This window comes from Lissotriton vulgaris, chromosome 10, assembly GCF_964263255.1.
Source record: "Lissotriton vulgaris chromosome 10, aLisVul1.2, whole genome shotgun sequence".
In the NCBI taxonomy this organism is placed as follows: Eukaryota; Metazoa; Chordata; class Amphibia; order Caudata; family Salamandridae; genus Lissotriton; species Lissotriton vulgaris.
The window spans coordinates 1,122,113,410-1,122,133,669 of NC_141698.1; the positions used below are offsets into that span (position 1 = coordinate 1,122,113,410).

Sequence of the window (20,260 nt, forward strand, 5' to 3'; positions counted from 1 at the left end):
AGCTTTAGGGAGCACACAGCTGTACACACACAGACCAGGCAGCTTTAGGGAGCCCACAGCTGTACACACACAGACCAGGCAGGGTTTGGGAGCACACAGCTGTACACACACAGACCAGGCAGCTTTAGGGAGCCCACAGCTGTACACACACAGACCAGGCAGCTTTAGGGAGCACACAGCTGTACACACACAGACCAGGCAGGGTTTGGGAGCACACAGCTGTACACAGAAAGAATACATTGAGCAGTGATGGAGGGGGGCTCTGGTACACAAAGACATGTAGGGCTGTGCTGAAAGGACAGAGGTGTACACACAGAGACCAGGCAGGGTTTTGGGGAGCACACAGATGGACACAGAAGACACCGGGCAGTGATGGAGGGGGGCTCTGGTACACAAACACATGTAGGACTGTGCTGAAGGGCCGGAGGTGTACACACAGGCTGAGGAGGGTTTGGGGAGCAGACAGATGGACACATACAGAAGACACTGGACAATGTATGAGGGCAGCTCAGAATAAAAACACAGATGGGTGATTGAGGGAAACCCTCAGATGTACACAGAGGGCGCGAGAGCTGACTGACCTCGGTCTTCGATCTCCCGGATGCACAGGTCCACCACCATGGGCCTGGGCGTGTTGTGCGCCTTCACCAGGGTGGTCAGATCACAGCTGTACACCTTCTTGACGCGCTTGAGGTCCGGCTGGCAGTCGTTCGGCACGTACTTAGAGCACTGTTTGTGGACGTTCAGGCCACAGTCTGCAAGAGAGAAGGACATAATCAGTTCAGGACCAAACCCCCTGGGGATGGGTGATGTGAACCAACAAGGACATGGGGGAGGGGCACAATGCATGTGCCAGCAGGCCGGGTGTGTCATAGATGAATCTGTGTAGGCGCTATCACCCCTGTTACTACTTACCACATCTGTATAGTGCCCATCAATCAAAGAGCATTTCTAGCTATGGTAATGCCAGCTATATGTCAGGCAGGAGTTTAAAATTACAGAGGGGACTGCTTGGCTGCACAGACCCGGGGAAGGGCATCTCTGTAACGTTTAGTGCCTAGATGCCTCCAGGACCTCTGCCCTGCAGATCTAGCACCTAGGTGCTCTCAGGGTACCGGCCCTGCTGGTTTAGTGCCCGTTGTGCCAGTGCCCAGCAGGGATCTCTGCGCATGGCTGCGGTCTTTCAGGAGGCCATTGCACCAAACTGTTTTTATAATTCAAAAACAAGCTCAAAAATACAGTTTATTATTGAAAAACAACAGTGACCCTCCTATACGCCCTATACCCCTCCCTCCCCACACACACACCCTGAGAGAAAGCTTCGAGGGCATCGGGTGGATTTAGTTTTCCTGTTTGAGACCGATGATGGAGAGAAAAAAAGAGAGCATGCCAGACCATCTTCTCTAAATAGGGTGGGTTTCTGACGTCCTTACTAAAACACCTCATACTCCATCCAGCTGTCAGAGGAAGCTCTCTGATGGTGGAGCATCAGGGACTCAGTCCTCAGAAGGACGATGGTCCACCGACTGATAATGGAGAAGGTGTGATAGATGGGGTACTCTGCCCCATTTGAGGCAAAGCACCGGTCTGCCAAAATCCAAATTGAGACCTTTATTTCTTGCCAGAGTGGCTATATGAAATGAATTTGTACTTGTAAAGTGCACTTATACCCCAACCGGGGTTTCCTGGCGTTGTACGCATACCACTGTGGAACCCTTCCTGGCATTTCCCTGTGAAATGTCCACTCCTGGGCACCCCCAGGGTGGAGGCCAGGCATCCTAGCACTGTTGGGGCCATTGTGGAGATTAAGCAAGTTATTGCCCAGAGTTGCAGAGTGGGATTCCATGATTAGAATAGGCACCGAGACGAGAATTATCAGGTCAGAGGAAATTGAGCCCAAGACCCGCCGAGGCGGGAATTGAACACTGGTTCCGGGCCAGACCTCTGCATCAGGGTCTGCCGCTCTAACCATTGAGCCACACTTCTCCACTATGGCTGCTTCTCTGTTCATTGCCACGTATATCATTTTTCTTAGCAGATTAGTCCAGTCCCAAGCCACTGTTTCTTACCAAATGGATCCAGTCCCGATACAATGTTTCTTGCCAAATGGGTCCATGTGTGATACACTGTTTCTTGCCAAATGAGTCCATTGTGTGATACACTGTTTCTTGACAGATGATTCCAGTGTGTGATATACTGTTTCTTGCCAAATGAGTCCATTGTGTGATACACTGTTTCTTGACAGATGATTCCAGTGTGTGATATACTGTTTCTTGCCAAATGATTCCATTGTGTGATACACTGTTTCTTGACAGATGATTCCAGTGTGTGATATACTGTTTCTTGCCAGAGGATTCCAGTGTGTGATACACTGTTTCTTGCAAAATGAGTCAGGTGTCTGATACACTGTTTTGTACCACATGAATCCAGCATTCGATACACTGTTTCTTTCTAGATCCTTCCAGAACTCGATACACTGTTTCTTGCCAGACGACTCCAGCACTCGATACACTGTTTCTTGAGAGACGATTCCAGCACTGGATACACTGTTTCTTGAGAGATGATTCCAGCACTCGATACACTGTTTCTTGAGAGACGATTCCCGTACTCGATACACTGTTTCTTGAGAGATAATTCCAGCACTGGATACACTGTTTCTTGAGAGATGATTCCAGCACTCGATACACTGTTTCTTGAGAGACGATTCCCGTACTCGATACACTGTTTCTTGAGAGATGATTCCAGCACTCGATACACTGTTTCTTGCCAGATGATTCCAGCACTCGATACACTGTTTCTTGCCAGATGATTCCAGCACTCGATACACTGTTTCTTGAGAGACGATTCCAGCACTCGATACACTGTTTCTTAAGAGATGATTCCGGCATTCGATATACTGTTTCTTGAAAGCCGATTCCAGCATTCGATAAACTGTTTCTTCCCAGATGATTCCAGCACTCCGTACATTGTTTCTTGTCAGATGATTCCAGCACTGGGTACACTGTTTCTTGGGAGACAATTCCGGCACTTGATACTCTGTTTCTTGAGAGATGATTTCAGCACTCGATACACTGTTTCTTGCCAGATGATTCCAGCACTCGATACACTGTTTCTTGCCAGATGATTCCAGCACTCAGTACACTGTTTCTTGCCAGATGATTCCAGCACTCAGTACACTGTTTCTTGCCAGATGATTCCAGCACTCAGTACACTGTTTCTTGCCAGATGATTCCAGCACTCAGTACACTGCTTCTTCCCAGGTGATTCCAGCACTCGATACACTGTTTCTTGCCAGATGATTCCAGGACTCGATACACTGTTTCTTGTCCAATGATTCCAGTGGGTGATGAGCTGTTTTTTGCAAGATTATTGCAGTACTCGATACACTGTTTCTTGCCAGAGGAATCCAGCACTCAATACACTGTTTTTTGCCGCTTGATTCCAGCACTCGATACACTGTTGCTTGCCAGACGATTCCAGCACTGGATACATGGTGGGCGGATTTACAAAGACGGGTGCATCTCTGCACATTAGCAGAGCTGCACCAGTTATTTTGCGTCATGGAAAAATAGCCTTGCGCCATCATGGATGCACCTCATTTACAACGCGGAGCACCGTGGTGCAATGATGGAAAGATGCGTGAGGCATCTTCTGACGGAAAGGCAGCGCATTGCTGGAGTCTTGTTGCAAGCATGACGCAACTCCAGCAATGGTTAGGAATATCTATTATTAACACACTGCATCACTCCTTACACCTGCTTCAAGCAGTGGCATCGTAAAAGTGACTCCGTTAAATCTTGTAGATTTCACTGCATCACTTTTACGAGGCTTTCCTACGTCGGAACACCCACCCTGCATATATTATTCCTGCTGCATAATGAGCTTGATTCCCTGTTTCTTGCCCACTGCCTCCTGCGCTTGATTCCCTGTTTCTTGCCCGCTGCATCCTGAGCTTGACTCTCTGTTTCTTGCCTGTTCATTCTGTGCTTGATCCCTGTTTCTCTTCTGCTGCATCCTGTGCTTGATTCCCTATTTCTCTTCTTCTGACTCCAGTGCTTGATTCCCTGCTTCTTGCCCTCTGCATCCTGTGCTTGACTCTCTGTTTCTCTTCTGCTGACTCCTGTGCTTGATTCCCTGTTTCTCTTCTGCTGACTCCTGTGCTGGATTCCCTGCTTCTTGCTCACTTCATCCTGTGCTTGACTCTCTGTTTCTCTTCTGCTGACTCCTGTGCTTGATTCCCTGTTTCTCTTCTGCTGACTCCTGTGCTTGATTCCCTGTTTCTCTTCTTCTGACTCCTGTGCTTGATTCCCTGTTTCTCTTCTTCTGACTCCTGTGCTTGATTCCCTATTTCTCTTCTTCTGACTCCTGTGCTTGATTCCCTGCTTCTTGCTCACTGCATCCTGTGCTTGACTCTCTGTTTCTCTTCTTCTGACTCCTGTGCTTGATTCCCTGCTTCTTGCTCACTGCATCCTGTGCTTGATTCCCTGTTTCTCTTCTGCTGACTCCAGTGCTTGATTACCTGCTTCTTGCCCACTGCATCCTGTGCTTGACTCTCTGTTTCTCTTCTGCTGACTCCGGTGCTTGATTCCCTGCTTCTTGCTCACTGCATCCTGTGCTTGACTCTCTGTTTCTCTTCTGCTGACTCCTGTGCTTGATTCCGTGTTTCTCTTCTGCTGACTCCTGTGCTTGATTCCCTGCTTCTTGCTCACTGCATCCTGTGCTTGACTCTCTGTTTCTCTTCTGCTGACTCCAGTGCTTGATTCCCTGTTTCTCTTCTGCTGACTCATGTGCTTGATTCCCTGCTTCTTGCTCACTGCGTCCTGTGCTTGACTCTCTGTTTATCTTCTGCTGATTCCTGTGCTTGATTCCCCGTTTCTCTTCTGCTGACTCCTGTGCTTGATTCCCTGTTTCTCTTCTGCTGACTCCAGTGCTTGATTCCCTGCTTCTTGCCCACTGCAACCTGTGCTTGACTCTCTGTTTCTCTTCTGCTGACTCCATTGCTTGATTCCCTGCTTCTTGCCCACTGCATCCTGTGCTTGACTCTCTGTTTCTCTTCTGCTGACTCCTGTGCTTGATTCACTGTTTCTCTTCTGCTGACTCATGTGCTTGATTCCCTGCTTCTTGCTCACTGCATCCTGTGCTTGACTCTCTGTTTCTCTTCTGCTGACTCCTGTGAGGTTCCGTGACAATTGTAAGTGGTGTTTTTAACTCGCACGAATATGGTCGAGTTTAGTATCTATGAACCGCAAACGACGAGTTTTGTAAGTGTGCGCAGTTTCGCTGTGCTAACTTAAACCGTTCGTTTGTTATGTGGGTTTGTCATCTGTACCCACGGGTTCCATCTTAGATACGGCATCCATTTTGTCTCTTGCCCTCAAGTAGCCAGCGAACGGACGCTGTCCGCTTCGCGACCCTGGGACTCCCAAGATATGGCGGAAGACGCATGTTCTTTGTAAGTGTCTTTATGACGAGGGGGATGCTACTGTAAGGCAGATGGCGCCGCTCGAGGCTCATCTTGCCGCACGGGCTTATTGTCTCAGTCGTGCATCTCATTAGGCACGTCCCTTTGATGCCTGTATCTCGTGCTTCTCGACACTCCCCTTTTACACCCTTTCCGATCTCCCTACTGTCTCCGTCTTCCTCTGCACCTGTCTTCGTTCCTATTTCGATCTACTTTACTGCTGATTGGAATTTGCTAATGGTGGGAAGATGGGTTTTTACAGTTGGGAACCGCCAAATGTTTCCGCACTTATGTTCCGGATCTTGTGTGTTTCAAAGTGATCTAAGCGACCCCTCTGAGAGCGACTTGTGGGAACCAGGTTGTAAACTATTGTGTATCATGTTATCCTATGGGTAAAAACTGTATAAAAGGAGCGATCCACAAATACAATTTGAAGCAGTCTCCCCGAACTACACTCGATGTACTTCCTGTGACTTCTGTGTTCCCTGCAGTAAATAAACCTTGACTCTTTGACGCCGAAGGAAGTGTCCCGTGTCTCTGTGACTTGTACGCCGGAGCAGGTTACCCACGAAGGTTTCAGGTGTTGTGCCCTGGCACCGCTGGGTCCAAAGAACCCAGTCCTTCAGTTGGCGCCCAACGTGGGGCTGCATCAGTGGTACCGGTCCAAGCCCGACGATCGTGAGGAACTTCGTGTGAAATCTCCGAGGGAAGGTGCACCCCGCTTCATCGATCCTGTTGTCGAAATAAGTGGCCCGAAGACTTTTCCCGCGAAGATTCCCGCCTCCTAACGGCTGCGACGGACTGCTGCCCTGACTGTAGACCTGTTTTGGCGCCTGGCGTAGACCTTGGTATAGCGAGACGATTGACGGGCCTTCCTGAGGACGCCATTGATCTTTGAGTTAAGTATTTGTGGGTCGCTCCCAGAGTTCTTGGTTGTAGACACTTTAGCGAGTGTCTTTGTTGTAAACACTTTAGCGAGTGTTTTTGTTGTAGACACTTTAGCGGGTGTCTTTGTTGTACACGCTGTGTGAGTGTTTTTGTCGGTGACACTTTGCTAGCGTACTTTGTTGTTGTTGTATTTGTTTGACGACTGCAGCCGCCAAAGACCGAGGGTTTAGTTCTTTGCTGGGACTTGGTAAATCCCGAAATCCCGTAACCCTTGAAGTTTGTGAAACTCGGCTAGTGTGCAAGATGCCTGGTCGCAGTACTTTGTTCAGTTGCTTTAGACCTTGTGGTGCGGATTCCCTGCTGGAGGACTCGTGTCCGATACCTCCGGTTGGAACTCCTACATATGACTTATATAGCAAACATGGGCTAGGCCCGATTGCTTTTAACGATTATTGGATCACATATACAAAGAAAGACGGCGATCTTCGTTGGCCACCTCACGGTAGCTTCGAAGCGTCGATCTTAGATAATTTGGAAATAAAGTTGTTCGAACGTAAATCAAGGCCGGCCATGTTTGATGCCTTTCGGTTCTGGCGCAAAGAAGCCCGACAGAAAGAGATCAGACAAAATAAACGTAGTCAGCGAGATACTGTTGCTACTATAGTGAAGAAAGCTGGGCAGTTTCAGCGTGATAAGGAGGATAAGGATAAGGAAGTGTTTGAGAGATTACAGCGTATGTCCATAGACAAATGCTATCCTGTTTTGCCTACGGAGTCGGATAAGAAGGAAGAGGCAGTTGAGGATTCTTTAATGTCCTATCTTATGAAGTCGCCACCTCCGTACGTACAGGGTACCGCAGCTCCTGTGGTCCCTGCCGTACCTGTTCTTCCACCTGCTATTCCTCCACCAGTTCCTCAACCTGCACCTGCTCTTCCGACTGTTCCTGCTCCTTTGCCTATTTCTATTCCTACTGCTCCTCCGCTTCCACATACTCCTGTTCCCGCTACTGCTCACGCTACTGCTCCTGTGTTGTTAACCCCTGTTGCTGCTAACGTCTCTACTCCTTCTCTTGTTAGTCCTGTGTCTTACTCTTCTCCCTCTACTCGTAATCGTGATTCTCCCCTTGCGACAAACTTCTTTCAGTCGCTCGGACCTGTTTTTGGGTCTGCAGGTTCTGATGGTCCACAGAGACGTAGCCAGCTTCCTGGTAATAGAGAACGTGTTGCGCTATACAATATGGCGATGGGTTGGATGATAAACCCTGTTAGAAATCCACCTCGTGTTGTCCTCGAAACGTTTGATCAATTCAACATACCTACTCAGAGATATGTGTTTGATGAAATGTGCAAGTTCTTACATGATCAGATAGCGGCCAATGCGCCTGACGAGGTGCTGACCGCCCTGTCTGAACTCCGGCTTCAGTTCGCAACTGGACTGATAGTCGACACTAATGTCCGACGTGCTATTGAGCGGTTGCTATCTCTTCGTCCCGCTCCTATTCCTCATGCATTGTTCGTTGAGGACATTGAACAACGAGATGGGTCTGGCCAATATCCTATGCGTGAAGTTCCGCCAGTTTGGGTACCCGCTGATAATACTAATGCTAATGCTCCAATACCAGCACATTTCCAGAGAGTGTGGATACACCTCCCTTGGAAACGATCGGAAGTGCTTCAGGTGAAACAAACTTTGCCTGATCCTCGCAAAAATCCTGCGGGGTATTACAAAGAATTATCGCAGCTCGTAGACGCTACGATAATGAATCTGGCCGATATCGACATGTTGTTTGGCAATGTCGTACCGCAACCGGTATGGGCCAAGATTCGTCACCAAGATCACGCGAATGAATTAGGTGGTGATTGGGCTGCCATTACAGCGGCAGACGCTGGACAAGTGGCTGCTACTAAACCCGATCAGTTGATTGAACTTCTTCCCCAGCGAATCATTACATTAATGAAAACGCTTATGCCAGCTATGAAGGTAAATTGGGACAAGTTGTCAGCCTGTAAGCAAAAGAAAGATGAGAGTGTTTCAGACTTCTTTACGAGGTTTGAGGAAACATTTGTTGATCATAGTGGACAGGATATGGGCACTGAGGGTGGACAACGGCTGTTTGTGGATAAATTTGTGTCGAACTTATTGCCCGATTTGTGCAATAAATTGAAAAATTCAGAAAGTTCATGGGCCGTTTCTACCTCAGCTCAGATATTGGCTACGGCACAATATTACGAAAATAGAGAAAAAGAGGAAAATGACCGTGCCGATAAAAAGACGAAAGAGCTGAAAACTAAAGTGTTGTTACAACAAGCATATCCGCCGCGTTCTAATCAGAATGCGCCTCAGCAGAATAGATCGCAGTCGCAATCGAATCGATCGCAGCCGCGTAATGATTCATCTTTTCAGAGATCTTCATTAGGGTACAATCAATGTGCTTATTGTAGACAGGAGGGACACATTAAATTCAATTGTCCTGCTTTAAATGACCGTAGTGGTGGTAATTCGTCTAGAGGAGGTCGTGGTGGTGCACAGCACGCATCACGTGGTAGAGGTCGTGGTGCTCAGAATGATCGCTCTGACCATTCATCAAATTTTAATAACTGTTTCGATCAACGTGGATCATCGCAAGGACGATCTGCGCAGTACAATGTAGACGATTATTACGTCGATCAGGGACCTGACGACAGTAATTACTAGGACAGCCAAAGACAAGGAGAGGGAGTGGTATCAGTTCCGGTTGATCAGAGAGGGCCTTACGTCGCAGTTGCTACATCGGGCGTCGTTGAGCCTTTTCTGTTGGACACTGGTGCAGCGAAAAGTTCTATCATGCATTCGAAACTCCCTGGCGCACCTTTGTCTGGCTTAACAAATGTTTCCGTTGGATTCTCTGGCGCCCCCGTTAGCAATCCAGTTTCGCGCCCTTTGCCCCTTAAAATTGGGCCACGTGAGCTCGAAGCTCCATTGATTTTGTCTACTGGTTGTGGCGAAAATCTTTTGGGTCTGGATTTGCTTAAACGCTTGTATGCGACTTTGTATTGTTCTCCTGCGGGTGTAAAGCTTACGTTCGGAGAGAGGGTAGTCTCTCCCATGTACTTGTCCCTCGATAAGCTTCCACCGGAATTGAGTTCTCTTCCTGCATCTTTGTGGGCGACGGGTCCAAATGACGTGGGCCTACTTGATATCTCCCCTTATGTTGTTCAGTTGAAATCGAATGTGCGATTGCCACGTATTCCCCAATATCGTATCTCCCTTGATGGTGAACGAGCTTTGTTAGCGATCATCTATGATTTGATCGAGAAAGATGTCATTGAAGAAACTCGGGGAAACGTGTGCAATAGTCCTGTACTGCCCATTCTTAAACGTACTGATCCTACCAAACCGCCTGTTTATCGTTTTGTTATCGATTTACGGGAGGTGAATAAAATTGTGGTTCCTCAATTCCCTGTTGTGCCTGACATTACGGCGCTACTGACTCTGATTCCAGCTACAGCTTCATGGTTTTCGGTGATTGATTTGAAAAATGCGTTCTTCAGCATCCCGATTGCCGAAGAGAGCAGGGACCTTTTCGGTTTCTCTCTTGGTGGACGTAGCTTCCGGTTCAAACGCGCTCCTCAGGGCTACTGTGAAAGTCCATCGATTTACAGTCAAGCTTTGAAGGGTCAACTAGATGCGTTTAGGTTGCCGGTTGGTGCGGCTTTAATCCAATACGTCGACGACTTATTGGTGGCTGCTGATACTCAGGACATTTGCAAAATTGCTACAGTGTCGTTGCTGCAACATCTCTGTGAGTTAAATCACAAGGTGTCACCTTCTAAACTCCAATATTGTTGTCAAGAAGTAACCTACCTAGGTCACTTATTGTCAAAGGAGGGAAGGAGATTGACCCCAGAGAGAATTGCAGCGATTGCGCGCATGGCTGTGCCACAAACCCAAAGAGATGTGCGTGCCTTTCTAGGTATCACATCGTACTGCAGGCAGTGGATTCCTAATTTTTCATTGCTAGCGAAACCATTGGTGGCTCTTACGTGCAAGGATGTTTCGACTCCTTTACCATGGACGGAAGAATGTCAGAAAAGTTTTTCTGAATTACGTGATTCATTGTGTTCGGCTCCTGTGTTAGGTACCCCTGATTACAGTAAACCGTTCACGTTATATGTTCACGAGAGGGAAGGTTGTGCTTTAAGCGTCTTAACGCAACCTTTTGGTGGTAAGCAACGTCCATGTGCATATTTTTCCTCGACCTTAGACCCAGTAGCTAGAGCATTGCCGAGTTGTTTGAGAGCAACTGCGGCAGCTGCGGTCTCCATCCGACAATCAGCAGGATTGGTCATGGATAATATGCTTACGGTGATGGTTCCGCATGCAGTCGATACTCTTTTGAACCGTACGAAAACTCAGCACTTGACGAGTGCGAGGTTATCTGGGTACGAATTGACGCTCTTGGCAAGCCACATTCAGATAAAACGTTGTAATGTCCTAAATCCGGCAACTTTGTTACCAATTAGTGCAGAGTCAGATGCAGTAACAGAACATGACTGTTACTTGCGGACAGAGGAGGAAACAAAAGGTCGTGTGGACCTTAAAAACACCCCATTGGAAGACCCGGATGGCATCCTGTATGTGGATGGGTCATGTTTTAAATTGCCGAATGGTGATGTGACTACTGCTTATGCTGTGGTGACATTGAATACTGTTGTTGAGACTGCGAGATTGAATCAGAATTCTGCCCAAGCTGCAGAGCTGATCGCTCTTACTAGAGCATGTGTATTAGCAAAAGGTAAACGTGTGAATGTGTACACCGATAGTCAGTATGCTTTCGGTGTAGCGCATAGTTTCGGACGATTGTGGCGAGAACGTGGTTTCTTGACGTCACATGGCACGAAAATACAGCATGGCCAGCTTGTGAACGATCTTTTGGATGCATTGACTTTGCCTGCTCAAGTTGCAATTGTTAAATGTAGTGCGCATCGTAAAGTGACGGATGATGTTGGTCGTGGTAATGCGTTTGCAGATGAGATTGCTAAGGAGACTGCCCGGAACCTTAGCACTCGAATGTATGTGACGAATTCGGTTAGGTGGCCTACAGAATCAAGTATGTGTGAGAATACTATAGAGAGTGTGAAAGCAATTCAGAATGAGGCCACCGACACTGAAAAGATGAAGTGGAAAGAAAGTACGGGAAGGTTGGATGTGAATGGTTGCTGGATTGATTTGTCAGATCAGAAAAGATGGATGTTGCCTGATGCGTATGTACTGGCCGTTGTGCAAATGGCACATGGGTTAGCACATATTAGCGCGAAAGGTATTTGCAAGTTGTTGGCTGATGTGTGGAAGAATGATGGAATTACTAAGTGTGCTGAACGTTTGGTGAAGAATTGTATGGTGTGTATAATGTACAATCCTGGCAAAGGAACCCCAACTCCCCCTGGCAGTTTTGCTCCTCCTTTGTATCCCTTTGAGGTGATCCAATTGGACTTCATCCATATGGAGCGATGCAATAACCTGAAATACGTTTTGGTTGTGGTTTGCGCATTCTCCCGATGGATCGAGGCCTATCCCCTCAAAGACAATACTGCTTTGTCTACTGCGAAAATCCTACTGAAGGAATACTTTCCTCGGTATGGAATGCCTAGAGTCGTGTGGTCAGATAACGGAAGTGAGTTTGTTGGAAGTGTGATGAAGAGTGTGTGTAAGGGCCTTGGAATAAATCAGAAATTCCATAGCGCCAATCATCCCCAGTCAGCTGGATTGGTTGAAGGGTACAATGGCACCCTTAAACTAAAATTAGCGAAGATTCAAGCTACGACTGGACTTTCGTGGCCTGATGCTTTGCCTCTAGCATTACTGTCAACTAGGGCGACTGTACACTCCCGAATAGGGCTCAGTCCCTATGAAATAGTGTTCGGCCGTCCTGCGAATGTGTGGGGGGTTCCTAGGCCAGGAATATTCGTTGATCTTGAGTATCCGATGTTGATTGATTACTTACATGACTTGACTGCTAAACTGAGGTTAATTCATCAACAGGTTTACGACGCCTTGCCGACGCAGACGGAGGGTCCAGGCCACCAGCTCCAGCCCGGAGATTGGGTAGTTACCCGTAATTTTTCACGCAAGAAGAATCTGGACCCCCGTTTCACCGGACCTTACCAGGTGCTCCTGGCCACGAGGACTGCCGTTCGTCTTGAGGGGCGGAAGAATTGGGTACATGCTACCCATTGTAAGCGAGTCCCTATTCCTTTGCCGGCAGACCCGTGGGTGAGGAAAGGCATTGCGTCAACAGAAGCAGAAACATTGCCGGCGTTTGTACCTTTTAGCGACGCACAGCTTGTTGGTGAACACTCAGCGCAGCAGAAAGCCACTGTTGAACATTTGTCAGCAAAAGACTCAAGATCAAATCAACCAATTAATCAACAGGACGCTGTCTCTTCAACGGATCCTTTGTTCGACGAGCAGACACGTCCCGGGAAACATCGATATTCTCTGCGATCTCATACTAAGGACAAATAAAATTTTCTTGCTTTGCTGAATTGATAACTGCAATATCCTCGTTTCCCCTGATCAACTTTGAACAATCGTATCATTGAATTGTTTTTGTACATATAATAAGCTCCTTCCTTGTATCTTTTCCTTCCACAGCTGAAAAATTGTGCTAAATAAAATACATATTGTGTATTGAGGGCCGTAGGGCCGCGCGCGTACTTCCTTCTGGACAGTAGGTCTTGACACTAGGTTAAAGACCGTCGGTTCCTAGGAACTCCTGGGGATTGACTATTGCTGCACAGAACGAAGTGCGTCAAGAAACGTTGCGGACGGTCGTAGGGAAATGGCATTTTCGAAGCTGAATGATTTGGAAGGAGCTCAGGCATATAGAGTCAAGCTGCAGAAACTTAGTCGTACGAAATGTTTTGTATCCCAGTTGTTTGTTTTGTTTTTAACTGCTTCTGCATTTTTGGCGGGTGGGGTGTATTACACTATGTCTTACTTCTTACTTCCTACCCCTACTCCTACTCCTTACCCTAACATTACTTCTACTGCTTCTCCTCATTCCTTTCATATGTTACCGGAACACGAACAGGCTAGACGTGTAGAATTCCGCAACAATTCCTTTATCCAGCTCCTCCATCAGCATCAGTTAGTGGTTAACACTACTAATTGTTGGGTGTGTGGGCTGATGCCACATACTACGGGTAAGGGAATTCCATATCTGGTGTTACCGTATAGTTCCCAAGGGTCAGCTCGAGCATTTCAAACAATGCTTCGAAGCGCACTGGGTTTCCACCCCACTCCAGAACAACGTTCCCCCAACTCTGGTCCTACCTCGTATCAGTGGGTGCTATCGATGGCAATAGAGGATATGGAAGATGAGATCCATGATGCTTTTCTTATCCCTAAAGAAGAGGTGCAAGCCTATAGGGTCCTAAGTAGAGGGGAATATAGTACGTTCACCAATGAAAAGCAGCTTAAAAGCTCGTCTCCAATATGGGTCGTACCCCACACTGGTAATCTTTGTCTTGTGGGTCGTGGCTCGCAAGCCTCACTTGGAGTAAGTGCTTGCACTGAAAGTTACGTTTTGCCAATGTCCCCGTCCCCTGTGTTTCTGGCTGCCAAGGGTACATACTTTATCTGTCATGATCGTGCATACACATGGTTGCCCGCAGACTTCATGGGCTCATGTTTTGTTGCAAATCTGTTGCCTCCGACGTTTACTGTAGATGCCGATTATCATAAGACTAGAGTTGTACGAGGCGTAATTAGCGAAGAGGATACTGCCGGTCAAGAGGCAGGAGACTTTTTCAAGGGTTTCCTCCCGTTTTGGGGACCTATGGTTAATAGTAGGAACCTGAGACATTTGACTCGAGTGGTAGAATTGACAGCTAACATTACTGCCAGTGCCCTTGGTAATATCACCACAGAACTTCAGGCGGAGAGACTTATGACATTACAAAACCGTATGGTTTTAGATGTTGTCTTAGCAGATCGCGGTGGGGTATGTAAAGTGATCCATTCGAGCTGTTGCATTTTCATTCCAGATAATGCTCCTACTGTCTATCAAGCCATCTCGAAGTTGCACAAGATCTCCGAATCCATACACGTGGATGTAGGGGATTGGACGCTACTTGGTTGGTTTTGGGGCCTGGTGTCGACTTGGGGTTGGAAGATTCTGACGATCATCGGGGTTGTGGTAGTGTTCCTGTTCACGTGTTGCCTTTGTGTGCAGTGTGGTCCTGCCTTATGTGGCCTCTGTGCTACAACGTGTATGAGACAACCATCTGTTACCAAGGGGACTCGGTTGGACAGAGCTATGCTGCAACGACATCTTGATGGTCTGATGAATATCGAGTATGATTCCGACTAGTGCTTGCCTACATGAGGGCAAAAGGAGCGTCTGAGGTTCCGTGACAATTGTAAGTGGTGTTTTTAACTCGCACGAATATGGTCGAGTTTAGTATCTATGAACCGCAAACGACGAGTTTTGTAAGTGTGCGCAGTTTCGCTGTGCTAACTTAAACCGTTCGTTTGTTATGTGGGTTTGTCATCTGTACCCACGGGTTCCATCTTAGATACGGCATCCATTTTGTCTCTTGCCCTCAAGTAGCCAGCGAACGGACGCTGTCCGCTTCGCGACCCTGGGACTCCCAAGATATGGCGGAAGACGCATGTTCTTTGTAAGTGTCTTTATGACGAGGGGGATGCTACTGTAAGGCAGATGGCGCCGCTCGAGGCTCATCTTGCCGCACGGGCTTATTGTCTCAGTCGTGCATCTCATTAGGCACGTCCCTTTGATGCCTGTATCTCGTGCTTCTCGACACTCCCCTTTTACACCCTTTCCGATCTCCCTACTGTCTCCGTCTTCCTCTGCACCTGTCTTCGTTCCTATTTCGATCTACTTTACTGCTGATTGGAATTTGCTAATGGTGGGAAGATGGGTTTTTACAGTTGGGAACCGCCAAATGTTTCCGCACTTATGTTCCGGATCTTGTGTGTTTCAAAGTGATCTAAGCGACCCCTCTGAGAGCGACTTGTGGGAACCAGGTTGTAAACTATTGTGTATCATGTTATCCTATGGGTAAAAACTGTATAAAAGGAGCGATCCACAAATACAATTTGAAGCAGTCTCCCCGAACTACACTCGATGTACTTCCTGTGACTTCTGTGTTCCCTGCAGTAAATAAACCTTGACTCTTTGACGCCGAAGGAAGTGTCCCGTGTCTCTGTGACTTGTACGCCGGAGCAGGTTACCCACGAAGGTTTCAGGTGTTGTGCCCTGGCACCGCTGGGTCCAAAGAACCCAGTCCTTCACCTGTGCTTGATTCCCTGTTTCTCTTCTGCTGACTCCTGTGCTTGATTCCCTGTTTCTCTACTGCTGACTCCAGTGCTTGATTCCCTGCTTCTTGCCCACTGCATCCTGTGCTTCACTCTCTGTTTCTCTTCTGCTGACTCCAGTGCTTGATTCCCTGCTTCTTGCCAACTGCATCCTGTGCTTGACTCTCTGTTTCTCTTCTGCTGACTGCTGTGCTTGATTCCCTGTTTCTCTTCTGCTGACTCCAGTGCTTGATTCCCTGTTTCTCTTCTGCTGACTCCAGTAGTGCTTGATTCCCTGCTTCTTGCCCACTGCATCCTGTGCTTGATTCTCTGTTTCTCTTCTGCTGACTCCTGTGCTTGATTCCCTGTTTCTCTTCTGCTGACTCCCGTGCTTGATTCCCTGCTTCTCTTCTGCTGACTCCAGTGCTTGATTCCCTGCTTCTTGCCCACTGCAGCCTGTGCTTGACTCTTTGTTTCTCTTCTACTGACTCCTGTGCTTGATTCCCTGTTTCTCTTCTGCTGACTTGTGTGCTTGATTCCCTGCTTCTTGCCCACTGCAGCCTGTGCTTGACTCTCTGTTTCTCTTCTGCTGACTCCTGAGCTTAATTCCCTGTTTCTCTTCTGCGGACTCATGTGCTTGATTCCCTGCTTCTTGCCCACTGCATCCTGTGCTTGACTCTCTGTTTCTCTTCTGCTGACTCCAGTGCTTGATTCCCTGTTTCTTGCTCAGTGAATCCTGTGCTTGACTCTCCGTATCTCTTCTGCTGACTCCTGTGCTTGATTCCCTGTTTCTCTTCTGCTGACTCATGTTCTTAATTCCCTGCTTCTTGCTCACTGCATCCTGTGCTTGACTCTCTGTTTCTCTTCTGCTGACTCCAGTACTTGATTCCCTGTTTCTCTTCTGCTGACTCCAGTGCTTGATTCCCTGCTTCTTGCTCACTGCATCCTGTGCTTGACTCTCTGTTTCTCTTCTGCTGACTCCTGTGCTTGATTCCCTGTTTCTCTTTTGCTGACTCCAGTGCTTGATTCCCTGCTTCTTGCTCACTGCATCCTGTGCTTGACTCTCTGTTTCTCTTCTGCTGACTCCTGTGCTTGATTCCCTGTTTCTCTTTTGCTGACTCCTGTGCTTGATTCCCTGCTTCTTGCTCACTGCATCCTGTGCTTGACTCTCTGCTTCTCTTCTGCTGACTCCAGTGCTTGATTCCCTGTTTCTCTTCTGCTGACTCCAGTGCTTGATTCCCTGTTTCTCTTCTGCTGACTCCAGTGCTTGATTCCCTGCTTCTTGCCCACTGCAGCCTGTGCTTGACTCTCTGTTTCTTGCCTGTTCACCTGCGCTTTCTTCCCTTGTTCGCTTAAAGCTGGGACCCTTTCTCCAGTCCCATAGTTCTAATGTTCAGACATGATTGTATGATCAGCTCGCCTCATCCCTCTACACATGATTCCTTGCTCACACTCACAGATTGACCCTGTTTCTCCTGATTCCTTAAGGTCGCCCCCACAGATGGGCTGCCCTGTCACTGCTCCTGGGTGGTCCCTTTGGACCCTTGTCTGCGTGATATCTCGGATTCCTTGTATTACTCCTCTGCCACTCCTATGTGGCCCCCTCGGGGCCTAGCTATCAATGGTGCAGAAGGTGCAGTGGCACCAGGTGGTTCAGGGCAGTGTAGAGCCCTCTGCAGCCCAATTGTGGATGTTATACTTCCCAATAATTTGCAAGGTGCCCACTTTACAAGCTTGCATTAGGATCCCTGACACCCTCGCTACATGACTGGGGTCATCATACCATAGAGCGAGGTTACATGTGTGAAGCCCCTTCACATGGGTTGCTTGCTTCCTGCGTGGACTCCTCAGGCATGCACTGCAGGTGGTGGTAGGATAGCTGGTCCTTGGCACTCCATGTGGACCCATCAGAGCATGCACTACAGCTGGCCCTATAACAGCTGCTCCTCGGTCACTGAACGGGGGACCCGTCGGAGCAGGACTGGTAGTATAACGCTCATACGTATGGTTCGCACCTGCTGCTATTGGCTTAAGACCTGGTTATTCAGGGATTAGATCCTCGTGTGTTCTCTTGGGAGTCAGTATGTAGCGCCAGGACACCCTTGGGTATAAGTGCGCTTTATAAGCTCCTAATAACAATAATAATAATAATAATAATAATAATAATAATAATAATAATAATAATAATAATAATATGCTGGTCTCCTCAAAGCACATACCATGGCTGGATACATATTACCAATACACAAAAGGGCCTTCGGTCAGAAAAAAAACTGAGTGACGTCACAGACGGGAAACAAACCGACTAACCAGGAGGCAATTTCCCCTGTAAGGACGGTTTCCCTCACACACGTGCACTGTGCTCCCTCGGAGCACATAGCCTCTCTGTCTCTCCAGTTTTTCCAGATTTCTTTAATTTACGGCTGCCCTCCAGCCCCTTGAGCATTACACTCACATCATAAGCGATGTCTGTGTGCAGATTGCACGTCACTGGGGGTGTTTGTTTTACCCATATCTTCTTATAGACTGAGCACGTTCTCGACTAAAAAGATAGGCCCGCTTATGCTTTTTCAAACCTTGGTTCAGGGACTCTCTGTCTACGGGTCGCTGCTGGGGGTCGGGGTCCTGCTTGGGTCGCACTGTATCTACGCACATTACTCGCCAATCTCGACCTGACATATTCCCACTATCAACCACCTTGGACCAACTCTGCAATGGTTGTTGAGAGCCACAGCCCCATTGTACAATTAACCAAAGTAATGCACCATCTTTCACCTCGTTCTTCACTTCTTTCGCTCTTTGAGCTTGTCAAATCCGCTAATACTGGCGGCCAATACCATCATGTGACGCCACCCACATCCTTAACTCTACAGGTTGAAGCAGCGTGTGTACCTGTGACGAATAGCCCAGTACAGATGAGGCACTCTACCTTATTTTTTGCAGGTTAGTGACGCCACTCTTAGACATTTCGCCACAAGGGCAAAGTATGTCAGTAGACATCGCACGTCTTTTTGTGAAATGATAAACTTTTGATTATTTCTAACAAACAAACAGAATTTAATCAATTGTCAAATATTTTTTTAAGTTTACTTCGGTATGTAACTTTTGGGCAATATGTATAGTACATGTTCAAACGGATGTAACTGCGCAGTTTGTTGTTTATTTCTCATTCACAGGTCCAACCGGTGAATCCGTTCATTAGAATATCTTGGATCACTGGTTTAGTATCTAAATTTCAACAATCCGATGCATTGTTATCATGTTTTATTAATTCACGTTAGTACACAGCAGTAGCTATAATAGAGATCCTGATGAAAGCCACAACACTTGCTAGGTCCTAGGCTGAAACATGTTGATCTCTACTCAGTGCGCCTGCATCTAATATTTGTAGCCGCACTCCATTTCTTATGTTTTTAACCCTGTCACAGGGTAGCAAGAATAAAACTAATCAGGCTAACCCTGTAGCTAGTTTTACTCACTCACTTAATTTTTTTGCACTTCACCCTTTCCCTTAACTCTATTTGCTCTCATTGGGTTTTTGTAATACCCCGTTCACCTGAAAACATCCCTGAGCTCCTCCCTTGCAGCGAGGGGGTTGTAACCTTCATCTTGACTAGGCTTCAATGCGAGAGGATTCCCCATGATGAAGCATGACACCTCTGGTGTGCGATGGAAACCATCCTTAAAAGGGAAATCCCCCCTGGTTAGTCAGTTTGCTTCTCATCTGTGAGGTCATTCCGTTTTATTCGGACCCAAGTGTCCTTTGGTGCATTGATCCTTTGGCCGGGGAGCCTGCCCTCGCTGGTCCCTTCCCTCTCCTCAGGCCCTTCTTGTGCATATCCTGCTTACATATTACCCCTTGTTGGAGGGCACTCCGCTGACACTCTTGAGTGGACTTCGGAGCAAACTTCAGATGACGCAAGACTGCGCCCTCAGCAAGGCAGCACCCTTCCCTTCCTGGGTGCAGTGGCGTAGCTAGACCTTTTGCCACCCAGGGCAATCCTGGAGTTTGCCGCTCAGCGATGACCGGAGCAGGTATGAGGGGGGCGGTACTGGTGAGAGACGACAGTGAGCGGGTGGCTGCGACAGACACGAGCGGGGGAGGTGGCAGACGACAAGGGAGAATAACAAACAAGCATTTACAATGCAATGGTTTTGCCTTTGTTAAAGTTTGAGCTATTGGCAATGCTCTTGACATTATTTTTATTTATGTTTTTTTAACATAAATAAATGGCATTGTCATTTGCAATGCCACTAGCTTTATCTTTCGCAAATGACACCCACAAACACCTACAGAGAGCCCCCCCAACACACACCCACACAGAGCCCCCCCCACACACTGTGAGAAAACATAGCTCCAGGACAGCACAACTCCGGGCCATAAACATGCAAAGCAAAAAACAGCCGTTAAAGCATGGAAATCAGCGAATTGCATATTCTACAGCAACACATTCTGTGGCAGGTCATGTGATCACTCATTAATCCACATGTCCCATGTCCTTTGCGTGGATCTTGCCACTTATATTTTGCAAAGGAGGGACGGATTCAAACTGGACAGGAGCGACAGATATTCCCGAGAGGAAAAGAAAGCGATCCCTGTAGGGAAGCTCG

At 47.6% G+C, this 20,260-nt stretch overlaps 1 protein-coding gene across 4 annotated transcripts in view; it reads right to left on the reverse strand.

Moving 5' to 3' along the window:
• Positions 1–20,260, reverse strand: part of CHN2 (chimerin 2) — a 461,718-nt gene that overhangs the window by 22,059 nt on the left and 419,399 nt on the right. For all 4 annotated transcript variants that reach the window (XM_086942204.1, XM_086942203.1, XM_086942205.1 and 1 more), the window contains one exon: positions 582–755. In XM_086942204.1, coding sequence (XP_086798330.1) covers positions 582–755 — 174 coding nt within the window. The remainder of the gene's footprint in view (positions 1–581; positions 756–20,260) is intronic.